The sequence below is a fragment of the Chelonia mydas genome, chromosome 3 (genome assembly GCF_015237465.2).
Source record: "Chelonia mydas isolate rCheMyd1 chromosome 3, rCheMyd1.pri.v2, whole genome shotgun sequence".
NCBI classification, from domain to species: domain Eukaryota; kingdom Metazoa; phylum Chordata; order Testudines; family Cheloniidae; genus Chelonia; species Chelonia mydas.
In genome coordinates this window covers 88,422,326-88,436,872 of record NC_057851.1, presented here as the reverse complement: position 1 = coordinate 88,436,872, position 14,547 = coordinate 88,422,326, and the positions used below count along the sequence as shown (strand labels likewise).

The 14,547-nt window shown below is 40.8% G+C and overlaps 1 protein-coding gene across 1 annotated transcript in view; it reads left to right on the top strand.

Annotated features, from left to right (window-relative positions):
* The window catches only part of FAM184A (family with sequence similarity 184 member A), a 167,849-nt gene that overhangs the window by 118,878 nt on the left and 34,424 nt on the right, over positions 1-14,547 (top strand). Inside the window, 1 exon segment of the mRNA XM_037894706.2 lies at positions 13,152-13,364. Coding sequence (XP_037750634.1) covers positions 13,152-13,364 — 213 coding nt within the window.

Sequence of the window (14,547 nt, the reverse complement as noted above, 5' to 3'; positions counted from 1 at the left end):
AATATTTTGACCAGCTCTAATAAATATAGTAAACAATATTCGTATTGTGTTTTTGTCTTCTTTTCTCTTTCCAATATAGGGTTCATGCTATGTTATATTGTTTTAGCTTCTGTCACTTTTCAACTTCCACAAAGGAGAGATTGTAGCATAAATATTCATAATTTTAAGTCTAGAAAGGACCATTAGATTAATCTGGCATCCTGTATAACATAAGCCATAGAACTCACCAAGTTATCTCTGTAATGAGCCCAATAACTTGCAGTTAACTAAAGTCTTTAGGCATCCAGTCTTGATTTGAAGACATAAGAGATGGAGAATCCATCGCTTCCCGTATTCACTTGGTCCAATAGTTCATCACTCTCATTTGTTAAAGCATTTGTACTTTATTTCTAAATTGAGTTTGTCTGGCTTTAACTTCCAGTAGTTGGTTCTTGTTATCCCTTTTTCTGGTAGGTTAAAGAGCCCTTTAAGTAACTGGTTCTTTCTCCCAATGTAGGTACTTATACACCAGGGATGGGCAAACTTTTTGGCCCTAGGGCCACATCAGGGTTGCACAACTGTATGGAGGGCCAGGTAGGGAAGCCTGGTCCCTGCCCCCATCTGCTCCCTCCCACTTCCCGCCCCCTGACTTCCCCCACTCAGAACCTCCGACCCATCCAACCCCCTCTGCTCCTTGATTCCTGACTGTGCCCTCCCAGGACCCCCTGCCCCTAATGGCCCCCCAGAACCTCACTCCCGATCCAACCTTCCCTACTCCCTGTCCACTGACTGCCCCACCCCATATCCACACCTCCGTCCCCTGACAGGCCCCTGGGGACTCCCATGTCTATCCAACCCCCCTGCTCCCCGTCCCCTGACCGACCGCCCCCGAACCTCCGCCCAGCCACTCCCTGTCCCCTGCCTGCCCCCAGGCACCCCCTACCCCTTATCCAACTCCCCTACTCCCCGCCCCCTTACCATGCTGCTCAGAGCCGCAGGAGCTCGCAGCCGCACCACCCAGCCAGAGCCAACCACACAGGAGCAGCGGGCCAGAGCACTGGTGGCACAGTGCACTGAAGCTGCGAGGGAGGGACCGGGGGCTAGCCTCCCTGGCCAGGAGCTCAAGGGCCGGGCAGGACGGTCCCACGGGCCGTAGTTTGACCATCTCTGTTATACATCATAATCTAGTCATTTATTTATCTTCTTTTTGATAAACTAAATAGATTGAGTTCCTTCAGTCTCTCACTGTAAAGACATTTTTTCCAGCCCTCGAGTCTTTTTATGGCTTTTCTCTGCACCCTCTCTAATTTTTCAACATCCTTTTTAAAATGTGGACAACAAAACTGAATGCAGTGTTTCAGTATTGGTCTTGTCAAAGCTGTATACAGGCGATAAAATCACCTCCATACTTCTACTCATTACTCCCCTGTTTATACATCCAAGGATCACATTAGTCCTTTTTACCACAGTCTCTCACTGGGAGCTCATTGTCAATTGATCACTATGACCCCTAAATCCTTTTCAGAGTCACTACTTTCCAGGATAGTTCCTCATTCTGTAGGTATGACCTACATTCCTTGTGTCACAGATATGGTTGAGCTCTCTTCTCTTGGACACTCACCAGAGTGTTGTGAGGGGATCCAAACCCTGAATCTCCATGTGCCTTATGCCTACAGAGTTTGACCAGTGTCCAGACACTCCCCCTGGCTTGAGGTCTCTAGAACTCACTCTAACTCCTCCTTCTGAGATCTGAGACCTCATGGTCCAACTGCCTCCTCTCTCAGATTCCCCTATAACTTATGCACACCCCTTCCCAGAACTCCACCTTGTGAGCTCTCAAAGTTCACAAGTTAACTTTTCAGTGGCACACGATAGTGAAAGCAAACAGGTACGCAGACATCCTTTGCACAGAAGTCTAAAACACCGTTACCCTTTACTTGAGAAAAAGCACAAGAGAATATAGATCATTTAGAAAACATCAAACACTGTGAATTCAATGCACTTCACTCTAGTTCACACTTCCTTTGGGAATCCTTGGGAGACCCTGTGTGTTCAGGTAGGCAGGGTTCCCCCATGCTTCATCCAGTTCCTACAGAAGACAGGTTGAGCTGGTGAAAATGGTTTAAGACCCCCGAGTAGAGCAGCTCATGCTGTCTTATAAAGATCCAGTCTCTCTGTCAGGTGACTTTTTTGCCAGATCATCTCCCCCTAACAAACCAGTTCTCTTGGGTGGGAGCCAGCCTATCCTCTAAGATGTTTGTATATGATTAGAGGACCATCCCCAAGTTAATAACCCTCTTTTGTCAGCCCTGTATCACTACTCCTTGGAATTTCAGTACAACATGGAGTTAAAAGGACAGCAGAGAAGGCACAGGACTGCTCATTCTAAATGGAGTTTGCAGCTTGTTAAAGTACATATAGAGAGTTCATAATCTCATGCAGAATTCATAATTTGTGCAGACAGATCCTCCAAATCGTCAGAGTAGGACTTTGCATTTGGCTGTTTTAAAATGCATTTTGTTTGTATGGGCCCAGTTTACCAAGCAATGCAGATCGCTCTGTATGACAGCTCTGTTGTCATTGTTCACCACTCTGCCAATATTTGTCTCACCCTCTAATTTTCTCAGCAGTGAGTTTATATTTACTTATGGATCATTGCAAAAATGTTGAATAATGATGAGCCGAGAACCAATCCCTGCAGAATCCCACATGAACCCCCTAGTTAATGATGTTTTCCCCATTAACTAATTTTTAGATCTGTCACCTACCCTGTCCTTAATCCATTTAACTGTGCTTTATTGATCCTGCATAGTACCACATGATATTCTAATTAAAAGATTACCACTAAGTCAGATGCCTTGTAAAAGTCTTTTACACCTACGCAGTTATATTTATCAACCAAGCTTGTAACCTCCTCAAAGAATGAAATCAGGTTTGTTTTCCAAGACCTATTTTCAATAAAACCGTATTGACAGGCATTACTTATGTTCTAATTTAATTCTTTATTGATGGAAAAGCTGACATGAGCTTCAGTTATTTTACCAAGGATTGATATCGGGCTAACCAACCTGTAAGTACCTGCTTTTAAATACTGGCATTACATTAGCACTCTTCCTGTCTTTTGGGATTTCCCCAGTATTCCAAGTTTTATTAAAAATCAGTGGACCAGAGATCTCCTCCATCATGTCTATTAGGACTCGTAGGGCTTTTCTTTTCACTACTGGGGTAAGTCAATCTAAGTTACGCTACTCTAGCAACGTGAATAATGTAGCTGGAGTCAACATAGCTTAGGTCAACTTATCACAGTGTCTTCACTGGTACTTGCATGCCGCCCCTTAAGCTTTTAGTCATGGGACAGAACCCAGCATGATGCCAAATAAGAAATTTTACCTGGAATTTCTTTCCCATTTCTTAGGACATTGCTAGTTTATCACAGAAGTATATTGTTAATTATTCATATTACAGTAATGCTTAGGGGCCTCAAACAAAATTAGGGCCTGACTGTACTAGGGACTGTATGGACACATAATAAGACACAGTCCTTGCCCCTAGGAGTTTACAGTCTTAAATAGACGAGACAGACAAAAGATAGGGGAGGAGGCCCAGAAAGCTGAAGTGATTTGCCCACAATTGTATAGCAGAGCTAAGGTTAGAACCTAGATCTCCTAAGCCCTAGTCTGGTGCCCTATTCACTCAACCATGCTGCCTCTCACTGTTGCTAGAAATAGTAGTTTGCTGTTCAGAGATTTGTTTTCTGCTATTTGAATATCTCTTTTTTTCTTTTTGTAGATTTAGGCTGTGGAAAGATATTTTTCCTCTTTTTTTATGTTCTAGTATTGTCCAAAATTTCTGTAATGAAGACATCCAGGCAATCAAGGTGGTCCAAAAAAATCTGTCATTGAAAAACCCATCTGTTTGAATGACATAAGTGACAAAGGGGGAGATAATCTATCATTCTGGTTTGGAGTCTGAATCAGACACTGTTTCCAGTTATGAAGATACGGCTCATTCATTTTTTGATTATCATATTGAGCATATATATTACCTCATATATATGATCAAGTAATATTGACATAATGCATCTACATATCTACAGTATATGTTTATGTATGTCTGCAGTTTTTCATTAATAATTGATGTAAGATGGTGGTACAGTAAGTAATTTTGCCCTGGACTGTTATCTGAAAACCAATCTCTTTTGTAAGGATTCTTAATCCTTAAATTTCAGAAAACAAAAAATTCCACTGTGCTTTAATAAAAGTATGACTTTATTAAAGACTAAATGTGTTCTCAGTATTAAAACAGATAAGACAGTGAAATTTGCTCTTGATATTATAAGGCTACTAACTAAAAAAAATGCCTACAGTTGAACACTGACTGCAATGTTCAAAGTGTAATTCTGACTGATGATAAATGCAAAAAGTCAGTATGTACGTGATAGCCTTTTCTGAAGTACATTAGCTAAAGCTGAGAGCAGATAAATGCATCAATTTGGTAAATGCAAAAATTGTTCAGTTACATAAGAGAGGAACATTATATTACACTGAAAGGGATACTGATATCCTGAATATTTGAAATATGAGATAGGAAATGAAACAGTTTTTCACCTCATGAGTATGCTGCCTTGTGTTCTGTGTTCACTGATTTTGCAGTAAGTCATTGCAAAATTTTTGGTCTGTCTAATTTTTTTTCCAAACAGTTTTCAACTTATTTTTCCCTGTTCAAATTATAATTAATGTTCTGTGTTTTACTCTCCCTTCTTTATCCCTTTTTCTTTTACTTAGTTGATTTCTGAATGTTTCCCTTTATTCCTGTGATCTTTTCTTCATAGCGGCACTGTCTCGGTGAAGCTTTGCATAAATCTATCAGCAATGTAAGTGAGCTACACTTACAACTTGTACACAAGGGCATGCTTGCACTTCTAAACTTGCATACTTTACAATGTTGCTTTAAACTGTGAAGTAAAATACATGATGATATTAGAGACAAGGATATGTATGCATCTGGTTAATAAAAGCTTCTGTGCTGCATCCATTCATCTCTATAAGTGCTCATATCATCTGACATCAAACGCTACATAATATCTGCAGCATTTTTTATTATGTTAAAGCAATCTTGCAGGCAATATATTTGCACATTGTGAAGCTTTCTACAAAGCATGAAATTAATAATGCTATATTATAGTTTGCTGTGTGTAATACAAATCTTAATTGCAGTTTGATTACTAAATTTTCTTCTACTATTTATAATATCTGTCAACTTTTTTAATCTCTTGAAAGACCTAGTTGACAAGGTTGCAAGTTCAAAGTACTCTGTATATCTTTGTGTTCAAGGAGTTATCTGTGTCTTGTCTTGCATCCTCAGTGTAGGGAAAAAACAAATGGGAAGCTAGGAGACTTTGTTACTGTAAAGATGTGCAAAGAGGGAGACTCTTACTTTCATAAATGTGCTTTTAGCATATATAAATACATGGTGAATCATTCAAAATATTTTTTAAATGTATGTATGTATGCTTAAAACCCCTTTAATGAAATATGCTATTGTTTCTTTTGATATTTGTGGCAATTTAAACAAAATAAGAAAACTTCACATATACTGTATAGAAAACCTATATTTTTATTAGTTTCCCACATGTGAATTGTTTGTTGTTATGTAGAAAGAAGAAAAGAATGGATATTTCAGAATTATCAGACTAATTCACAGCAGTGGAACAATTGCTGTCACCAGAGGGTGGTATTGTAAATTACAATAATTTACATCTATAATGTCGATACGTATGTGAACAGGTTTTGATAGTGACTGATCGAGCAGTCCTTTATTAATAACACCTATAGTTAAAGCCATATGTTTTGCAAAAATGTGGTGTTTTGTATAATAGATAATACTATTATATTTCACCAGAGGTAAATACTTTTCAAAGCTTTACAGAATCATGTGTTTTGCAGAAAGTGCACATTTAACTGAACTCCATAGGTTGGGATCACAATTTATAATATCACCAATGTAGTACAAGGTAGGAAGTTGCTCAGGAAAGAGCTTGCAAACTTCAGCAGTGCATGGATATCCTAGAACCTGAAGATAAGTAGAGTATTATAGGCAGAGCTGGTAGCTAAGCCTATAATTAAGGTTGCCTAATACTTTCCATAATATAAAACCCTGTTTTCAGCTGTTTATCATTTTGCCAAACTTTAACTGATTAGGCTGAAATTTTTGATACCAGCTGTCTGCCTCAGGTTAAATTTTTTTATTTTCAAAATGAGCTAAAACGCATCAGCCATTTCCAAGAATGAGATCAGGGGAACATGCATTGTTTTGTCCATGGTAAAAAATAAAAATAAAAAATTTAAAAAAATGCTGCATCCTGTTAATTGGGAAGCTCTAGTGCTTCCATGCTTTGGAGTAGGGACTTGAAATTCAGCAGGGGTGTCACGCTGGTGTCAGAGATGGGCTTTTTGCCATCTCCACAAGTATTTGCCCAAATGTGGCCAAGATGAACAACTCTGAAAATCTCCTTTCAAACACACTCAATAGAAACTTGTTAGAGTCTGGCAGCTAAATTTGCTGAAGCTTCTATCTTCACTGCATGGACTGAGCATGATTTCCCGACAGTAGTTCCTCCCCGCAGCTGGAGACTGCTGTGGCACTGGGCACCAGAACTAAGAACAGGGAGACTTTCTCTCTTGTGCTGTCAGTGCTCTTGCTGCTGACCAGAGGAGGAGAAGGAAGAAACAGTATGACTGGAATGCAGGGAGTTAAGAGTAGAGGGAAAGGGGGCCAGGAATTCGAGAAAGGGAGGGGCAGAGGAAAAGCAGCATAAGAGCTGTTAGGGGAGCTGTGGATAAGAGCGGAAGGGAAGGGGGCAAGGACCAGGTGGTGAATTATTGTGGTAGGGAAGCAGAGGGGAAGGGGAAGTTAGACCCAAGGGTGGTGGGCAAGAGCAGAAGGGTAGAACAGTAGGTAGGGTAGAGGGGACTAGATAGGTGCAGAGCGGGAGCAGGAACTGAGGAGTAGGTGTGGCATGAATAGACAGAGAGAGGAGAAGGAGGACGGGGCCAAGGGTGGGTGTGGAGTGGACAGTAGCTGAGATAGAGGGTGGATAGGAATGGGGGGAAGGATAGGAAGGCAGCAGCTAGGGTGGGGTGGGATGGATATGAGTGGGGGGGAGGGCAGGAGCCAGGGTGGGGTACATAGAAGCAGAAGGGGAGTGGGGAGGAGCCATGGTTGGGGAAAATAGATACGGAGGTGGGGGATGGAGGCAGCAGTGCAGGGATGTTGTGAATATACGAGGAGGACAGCAGGAATAGGAGGGAGGGATAGGGTGGATAGAAACAGTGGGGAGGAATGACAGGAGCCAAAGTGGTGGATAAGAGCAGAAGGAGGAGACAATAGCCAGCGTTGGAGAAGAGCGCGGAGGGGGAGGCGACAGGAGCCAGGGTGGGGTGGATAGGAGCAGAGTGGGAAGGGGATGAGACAATAACTGGGGTTGGGGTGGATAGAAATGGGGGCTAGGGAACAAGAGAGGTTGGGCAGAGGGGGGGGATTGGGCAGAAGCTTCAGTTATAATCACTGAAGCACAGTCTCCTCTAGAACCTCAAATTTAACCCAGAATTCTCAAGTCTCAGCATTCCTCTACTGTCAGCAAATATCTGTGAAACCCACGGGCAAAATGTGTCTCGTTACCCCCTTGTGCTTTGTGAAAATAAAGGATAACAGTTTACTACTGCTACCAGTTATTCTGTAGCTAAAGTGGTAGACATCTGTGCTGTGGATCTAAAGATTTCAATCCTACTTATGACCTGTGTATGGGTCAGTATGGTTCCACATGATGGAATTTTGTTTTTTCCAGTTTGCTTTTTTCCCCCGTCAGAATCTAGGGAATTGCATCTAAAACCCTATATTAGAAGAGTTAGAAGTCAAGCGTTCAAAAGTTAGGAAATGCCTAATTAAGGCTGCCTGTGCAACCTTAATTTGGCCACTTTGTATGTATACATTATGATACAGTCTTTAATTACATGATAACATACTACTTCCACAGAACCCCTGCCTGCCTCATTCCACGCACAGGATGAATCATACTCTGAAGACGAGTTAGGGTTGTGTAGTGAATGAGGCTGTTGTCGGTAGGACCCCTGCCTCACTTGTTGCAGAAGTTGAGTAGTGAATGCTGGGTAGAATTGCAGGAAGAGAAAGAATGGTCTCATGGTTAAGGCAGCTGAATGCTGCTTTGGAGAATTGTTTCTTCACCTACCTCTGCCACAGAGTTCCTATGTGATGCTTGAAATGTCACTTAATCCAAACTTCCTCTCTGAGTAGTATCCTTACAGGTGCTCCACTGTAGGTGCACTAGCGCCCCCTGTGCCTTTGATCAGAGATTTCTCATAGCAGTTTCCATTCAACCCTCACATGCCTGTTAGTCAGTCTTGTGCCCCATGCCGTTGCACAGCACTGCCTGGGCAAACCACGCTCAGTTCCTTCTTAACTGCCTTGGCCTGGGATGGAGCTCTGGCAGTTATCCCATTCAGATTTCCTCAGCTGTATTCTCTTCTTATTAACAATGAGTCAGTGTTAGTTTTAGTTCCGAAGTTAGTAAATAGTACTAATATAGTTTCTTTTCTTTAAGAGAGAAAATAATTTTTATTGTATTTGGATAGGTACTGGTTAGTTGTTACTGGGAGGTTACATCCGGTTCTCCTGGCTTCAAACATCTGTCATGCTGGGAGGTGATCCCGGTTAGCGATGGGCATTCCCACGGCTCCGTTGCCTCAGAGAATCGCAGAAGTGCAACTTTTGTCTGGCACTGAAACCAAGATCCAGAAAAAAACAGAAATAAAGCTTTGTCTCCTCATGGTGGAGAGCTCTGTATTTGGCTTGTCCATACTTTTCTCTGAACTGGACTTGACTCTGAAGCCCCCTCCGCCTTAGAGGGAACTGCTTGTTAGTCACCAAGAATGAAGCATCAGTAGGGACACAGTGCAGTAACTGTGGTTCTTTGAGATGTGTATCCTTCCCTTTGAAGTTCTCTGCTTTGGAGCTTCACCGTAGAGAAGGAACTGAGGGCAGTTTGCTCACACAGTGCTGTGTAGCAATGCCACAGGGTCAGAGACTGACTAACACACATGCGCGAGCCAAATGTACACTGCTGTGAGAAATCTCAAGTCAAAGGCACAGGGGATGCTAGCACACTTAGAGTGCAGCACCCATCGGGGGACACATCTCGAAGAACCACAGTAATTGCACAGGGTGAGTAATCATTTCTTTTCACAGGTGACCACTAATTGTGTGTTCCTTCTTTTCTGAGTGCCCAACTTAAGCTCTTGGGGTAGACTACTCACAACTGCAACTGAAGTCAATGGGAACTGTACTTTGAACATATAAAGTGCTATATAATAAGGACTCTGAGAAAATTGTGTTTTCATACACTGAGGTGAAATTGTGAAATTAGCCCAGCCCCACAATTTTTCCCACAAGAGGGATGCTGAAGTGGGCATCCGTGTGTGCCATTCTTATGTTTGGTGCATCTTTTGGGACTCTTCCCCCCATCCCCACCCCCAACTGCTGCTCCAACAGCGGGGTAGCCAATGGGCATGCTTTGTCCCTCAGGACCTCTCCCCCATTGGCTACACTTGTCCCCTGAGGCACCATTCTTGCTGCATATTAACAAGCCCAGGACAGGAGAGTGGAATCGTTGCATGGAGATGGTTTCCAAATTGCTCAGTAAAAAGAAGCTGCTGCTCCCTGGTCCTGTCCACTCCCCCGGCACTGGTGTGACCCATGCTCACCTGCGCACTACCCCAGGGAGCAGCTGAGCTCCAGCTGACCCACCTGCCAGACTTAGCTACCCCCTTTGCGACCTCAGGGAACAAATACTGGGCAGAGGGGGATACCTGGACACAAGTAAAGGAGGGTGAGGGGGGGAGCTGGGAAGATGAGACAGGTGGAGGGGGAGCAGCTGAATGGGAGGGGCTAAGTTGAGAGCCTGTGGGTGGGAAGGAGGTTTGAGGGGCCAGAGTTGGAACCAGGGACTGGGGTGGCAGGATAAGTGGAGGAGGGAGCTGGGTGTGAGGGACTGGGAAGGACAACAGTTTGAGGGGGGGTATGTCTATGAACTTCAGAGTGCAAGACGAGCATATGGATGCTTGTTTCTGCCTTCCCGCTGCTGGAAAAATGGCTGCAGTTCTGGAGGGATCAGCAGCCAGTTTTCTGAGAGGCACAATAGCCAGCACTGCAGCTTGGAACAGAAGCACCTGCAGCCTCAGTAGAGAGGCAAAAACACGTGTTCCAAGGGGCATTGGCATGCTGGCTACTGTGCCTTGCATAAAACTGACTGCTGAGTGCCCCCTGAACTGCTGTAATTTTCCAACAGTGAGGAGGTGGAAGTGGGCATCTGTGCACCCTGGTTTCCTGCTGTTGGAAAAATTGCAGCCGTTTTTGTGGGGACTTGGCATCTGGTTTTATGCAAAGGAATGCAACAGTGATCTTTCACAGACTGCGTTCTGTGTGTATCCTAGGAAAATCACTGCTTTACCCATGATGCTGCTGTGATTTTTTTTTTCTTTTCAAATCTTCAGTTTTCTCAGGGTCCTCTATATAATGCTAAGTATTCTGAAAAATCTGGTCCTAGGAATCTCATATTGGGCACCCAAAAGTAGTGGACACTTTTTACCTTAATTTCTCTGTGCCTTGGTTCCTCATCTGTAAAATGGGGATAGTAATATCACCTTGCCTCCCAGGAGTGTTGGGAAAATAAATTCATAAATATGTGTGAAGCACTGAGGTACTGTAGTGATGTGTGTCATAGAAAAGACCAAGGGGAAATTAATATTTTTTTATTCAGAGCAGGGTTTGAATAGTGTATAGTGACGAAGACATGAGGTTGCACATTGAACAATGAGGGTGAAACAAAATATTGAACAGCTGCTCATTCAATGAGCACTGTCCATCCTGTTCACAGAAGGCGGCCGGGGTCCTGTGGAAAAAATAGTATGTGATTATGTAATTTAAAGACGGTATCATAATGCATACTCACGGAGGGCTGAATTAATGTTGTACAGGCAACCTTAATTCAGGTATTCTCTAACTTTTAATTCCTTCAACCTTAATGTTCTTTTAACAAAGGTTTCTAGGTGTACGTTTTATATTTAGGCCAATAGGAGCTGTTAGGGTTCTCAAAACTTTGAAAATTGGTCAATTTAGGTGTCTAAATTTAGATTTCTATTTTTTAAAATCTTGTTCTAAATGAAAAGGAGATAGCAAAGGAAGATCGAGAGAAAAGAAAGTTAAAAAGAACGCTGATACCTACTTAGAACTCAGAATGGAACAAGTAATGTATGTGTTACCTACTACTTTGCATTGCACATATAATAACTTGCTTCTTAAAATTATGGTAAAGGAAATGAAAATGATCCATTTTGCATTGCTTTGCTGATGTACACTGTTTAAAACATATTTTTCATGCTAATTATATGCTCTGACATTAAGAAATTCTGCTAATTCATTTACTTCATGCAGGAAGTAAAGTAAAAAAAAAATTGTTAGTGTACACAATAAGAGTTTTTCATGTATAGTTTAGATTACAAAATTTAATATGATCTTTCAGCTATAGCTAAATCTCCTTTAAAATGTTACTGTCAAAGCATACTTAACAGGATAGTGTGTGTTTGTATGTGTATATATATATACTCAATGAATTTTAAAGACAACCAGTCATGGTCATTTCACTCAAATTTAATTTGCTTGTTTTATTTAAGTGCTAATTTTACTTTAAAGGTAGCTTGTTCCCTTACAAATGTGCTTTAGCTTTGTACTTGTGATAGAATAATTTCAGCAATAATATAAATGTTGCGAATTTCACACAGTTATCCTTTGCATGCTACTCTTAATTTTATTTTATGCTGTAACCTTTAATTCATTGCAGAATAGCACAGAGTATATTGCTATGACTTTATCATTTATTTCATAATTAATCTTGGCATGTGCACAATTAAATGACACTATCAGTTTTTTCATCAGTTTTATATAATACCGTCTGGGGCTAAGAAATATTTTTTTTCTATACTAATTTAAATACTTTGCCATTTGGCAATTGTATTTTTTCCTCCTTTGTACTCAGTGGAGCAAAATTCATTTTTGTCACAAACTTTCAGTTTATTCTTGTTCCCCAAGCTGGCAGATGCTGAGGGTGCCTTGTCAGCAACCATTCTGTCCAATTAAGGAGTTGTGTTATTTGGATCCAAATGGAATCCCATCAGTCCAGTTTTCTTTGTCTGGTAGGATGATGGCTAAGCCATTGGACATTAAGATTGGAGTATAAATTTACAGTTGAGATAAAGGATCATGGAGCTCCCTCATGGTCTACAGGAAATCATATTATATTCAGATATGTCTGTTTGTTCACTAACATCATTATTTATGTCAACAAGTTTCCAGAAAAAATATATATTTTTAGTTTAATTGCTATGGTGTTAGTTAAGAGACAGCAGAAGAACCACAAAACATTCTAATTTTATAGAACAAAAGAAGTGAGATAATTTAACTTAGTTGTGGTAGAGGTGCTACATTTTTAAAAATAGACAATTGCCTATAGTTTAGAACCATAGAAATTAGAGATGGAAAAGATTTACTTTTCTAGGTTTTCTAATCCATTTTTTTTTTTGCCAGTCAGGATTTTTCCTACATAACCTTGATGAACGTCTCCCCAGATTTTAGTAATTTTAATGTTTCCAGTGTTGGACCTCAGACCTTGATAGTGTCATTTTAATGTTTTCTTTGTTAAAGATCTGGAAGAGCGTTTTGGTAACACGTAATTCATTTATTAAACATCAAATACCTTATAACTAGTGGTATTTTAAGGATGTATCTTAAAGTGAGAGCCCTCACAAAATCTTTTTATTCTAATTCTTGTACTTCTGAGGTAAACTGTATAACAGAATTCACTAGTTATAAGTTACTGTTTCTCTCTTGTGTTTTATGTTCTGGATAGTTCCATGATATTTGGTTAAAATCAGTAGATATATTATCTGAATTTCAGATTAAGAAATGTGATGTTGTTCAGAAGTATGTTCTAGAAATTTCATATCTAAAGTTCATATCAAATATTTACTTCTTGAAAGCATTTTTTCCTGATTTGACATTTGTATTTATGATTTACTGATGATTGCTATTCTGTCGATTAGATCTCCTTGCTGAAACAGAACCTGGAGATGCAGCTTTCCCAGTCTCAGAGCTCCTTGCAGCAGCTACAGACCCAGTTTAGTCAGGAGCGACAAAGGCTTACCCAGGAGCTGGAGGAACTGGAAGAAGAGCATCAGCAAAGGCATGAATCCCTGAAGGAAGCACATATCCTTGCATTTCAAAACATGGAACAAACAAAAGAACAAGAACAAAAGGCATGTTCATCTGGATATTTCAGACAAGTGTATAGGGTACACCATAGAAACATGATTAAACCAATATACAAAATACTGAGAGAATCAGTAAAGAAAACTCTGCATTATTTCTTATTTCTCTTTTCAAGAGATGTAACTTACATTAGTAATATGGTTACTACAGTTAAATATTATGCAGGCAAATTGAATAACATCCTTTATAATATAGACATTACCTATTAGAAGTTTAGCACCCTGCTCTGTCTTCTGGCATCATGTTAGTATTTTTAATCATCAACATCAGCTACATATTTTTGTCCAACAATCTGATTCTGAGGGTTTTTTTAAAAGTTCCTACTGCACTATAGTTCATGTTGTTGTATGTAATAACTTTCTTTGTACTTTCTAGTACATCCAGTATAGCTCTTTTTTTAATTTGTTACATTATATTTCTGAAATGTGGTCACCCCATCTCAGAAAAGATGTATTGGAGTTGGAAAAGGTTCAGAAAAGAGCAACAAAAATGATTAGGGGTATAGAGTGGCTTCTGTATGAGGAGCAATTAATAAGACCGGGACTTTTCAGCTTGGAAAAGAGACGACGAAGGGGGGATATGATAGAGGTCTATAAAATCATGACTGGTGTAGAGAAAGTAAATAAGGAAGTTTTGTTTACTCCTTCTCATAACAAGAGAATGAGGGGTTACCGAATGAAATTAATAGGCAGCAGGTTTAAAACAAACAAAAGGAAGTATTTTTTCACAAAATGCACAGTCAACCTGTGGAACTCCTTGCCAGAGCGTTTTGTGAAGGTCAACACTTTAATAGGGTTCAAAAAAGAACTAGATAAGTTCATGGAGGATAGGTCCATCAATGGGCATTAGCCAGGATGGGCAGGGATGATGTCCCTAGCTTCTGTTTGCCAGTAGCTGAGAATGGGCAACAGGGGATGGATCACTTGATGATTACCTTTTCTGTTCATTCCCTCTGGGGCATCTGGCATTGGCCACTGTCGGAAGACAGGATACTGGGCTAGATGGACCTTTGGTCTGACCCAGTATGGCCATTCTTTTGAAAAAACTTCTCACACCACTTCTCAGAATCTGCTAGAATCCTTTTGAAATTTTTCTTCACACTTGTGTACATCATATGCTTCCTTATTTTGTCTACTGTCTAAGGCCCTGAACCTGTAGTGTTTGTGCATG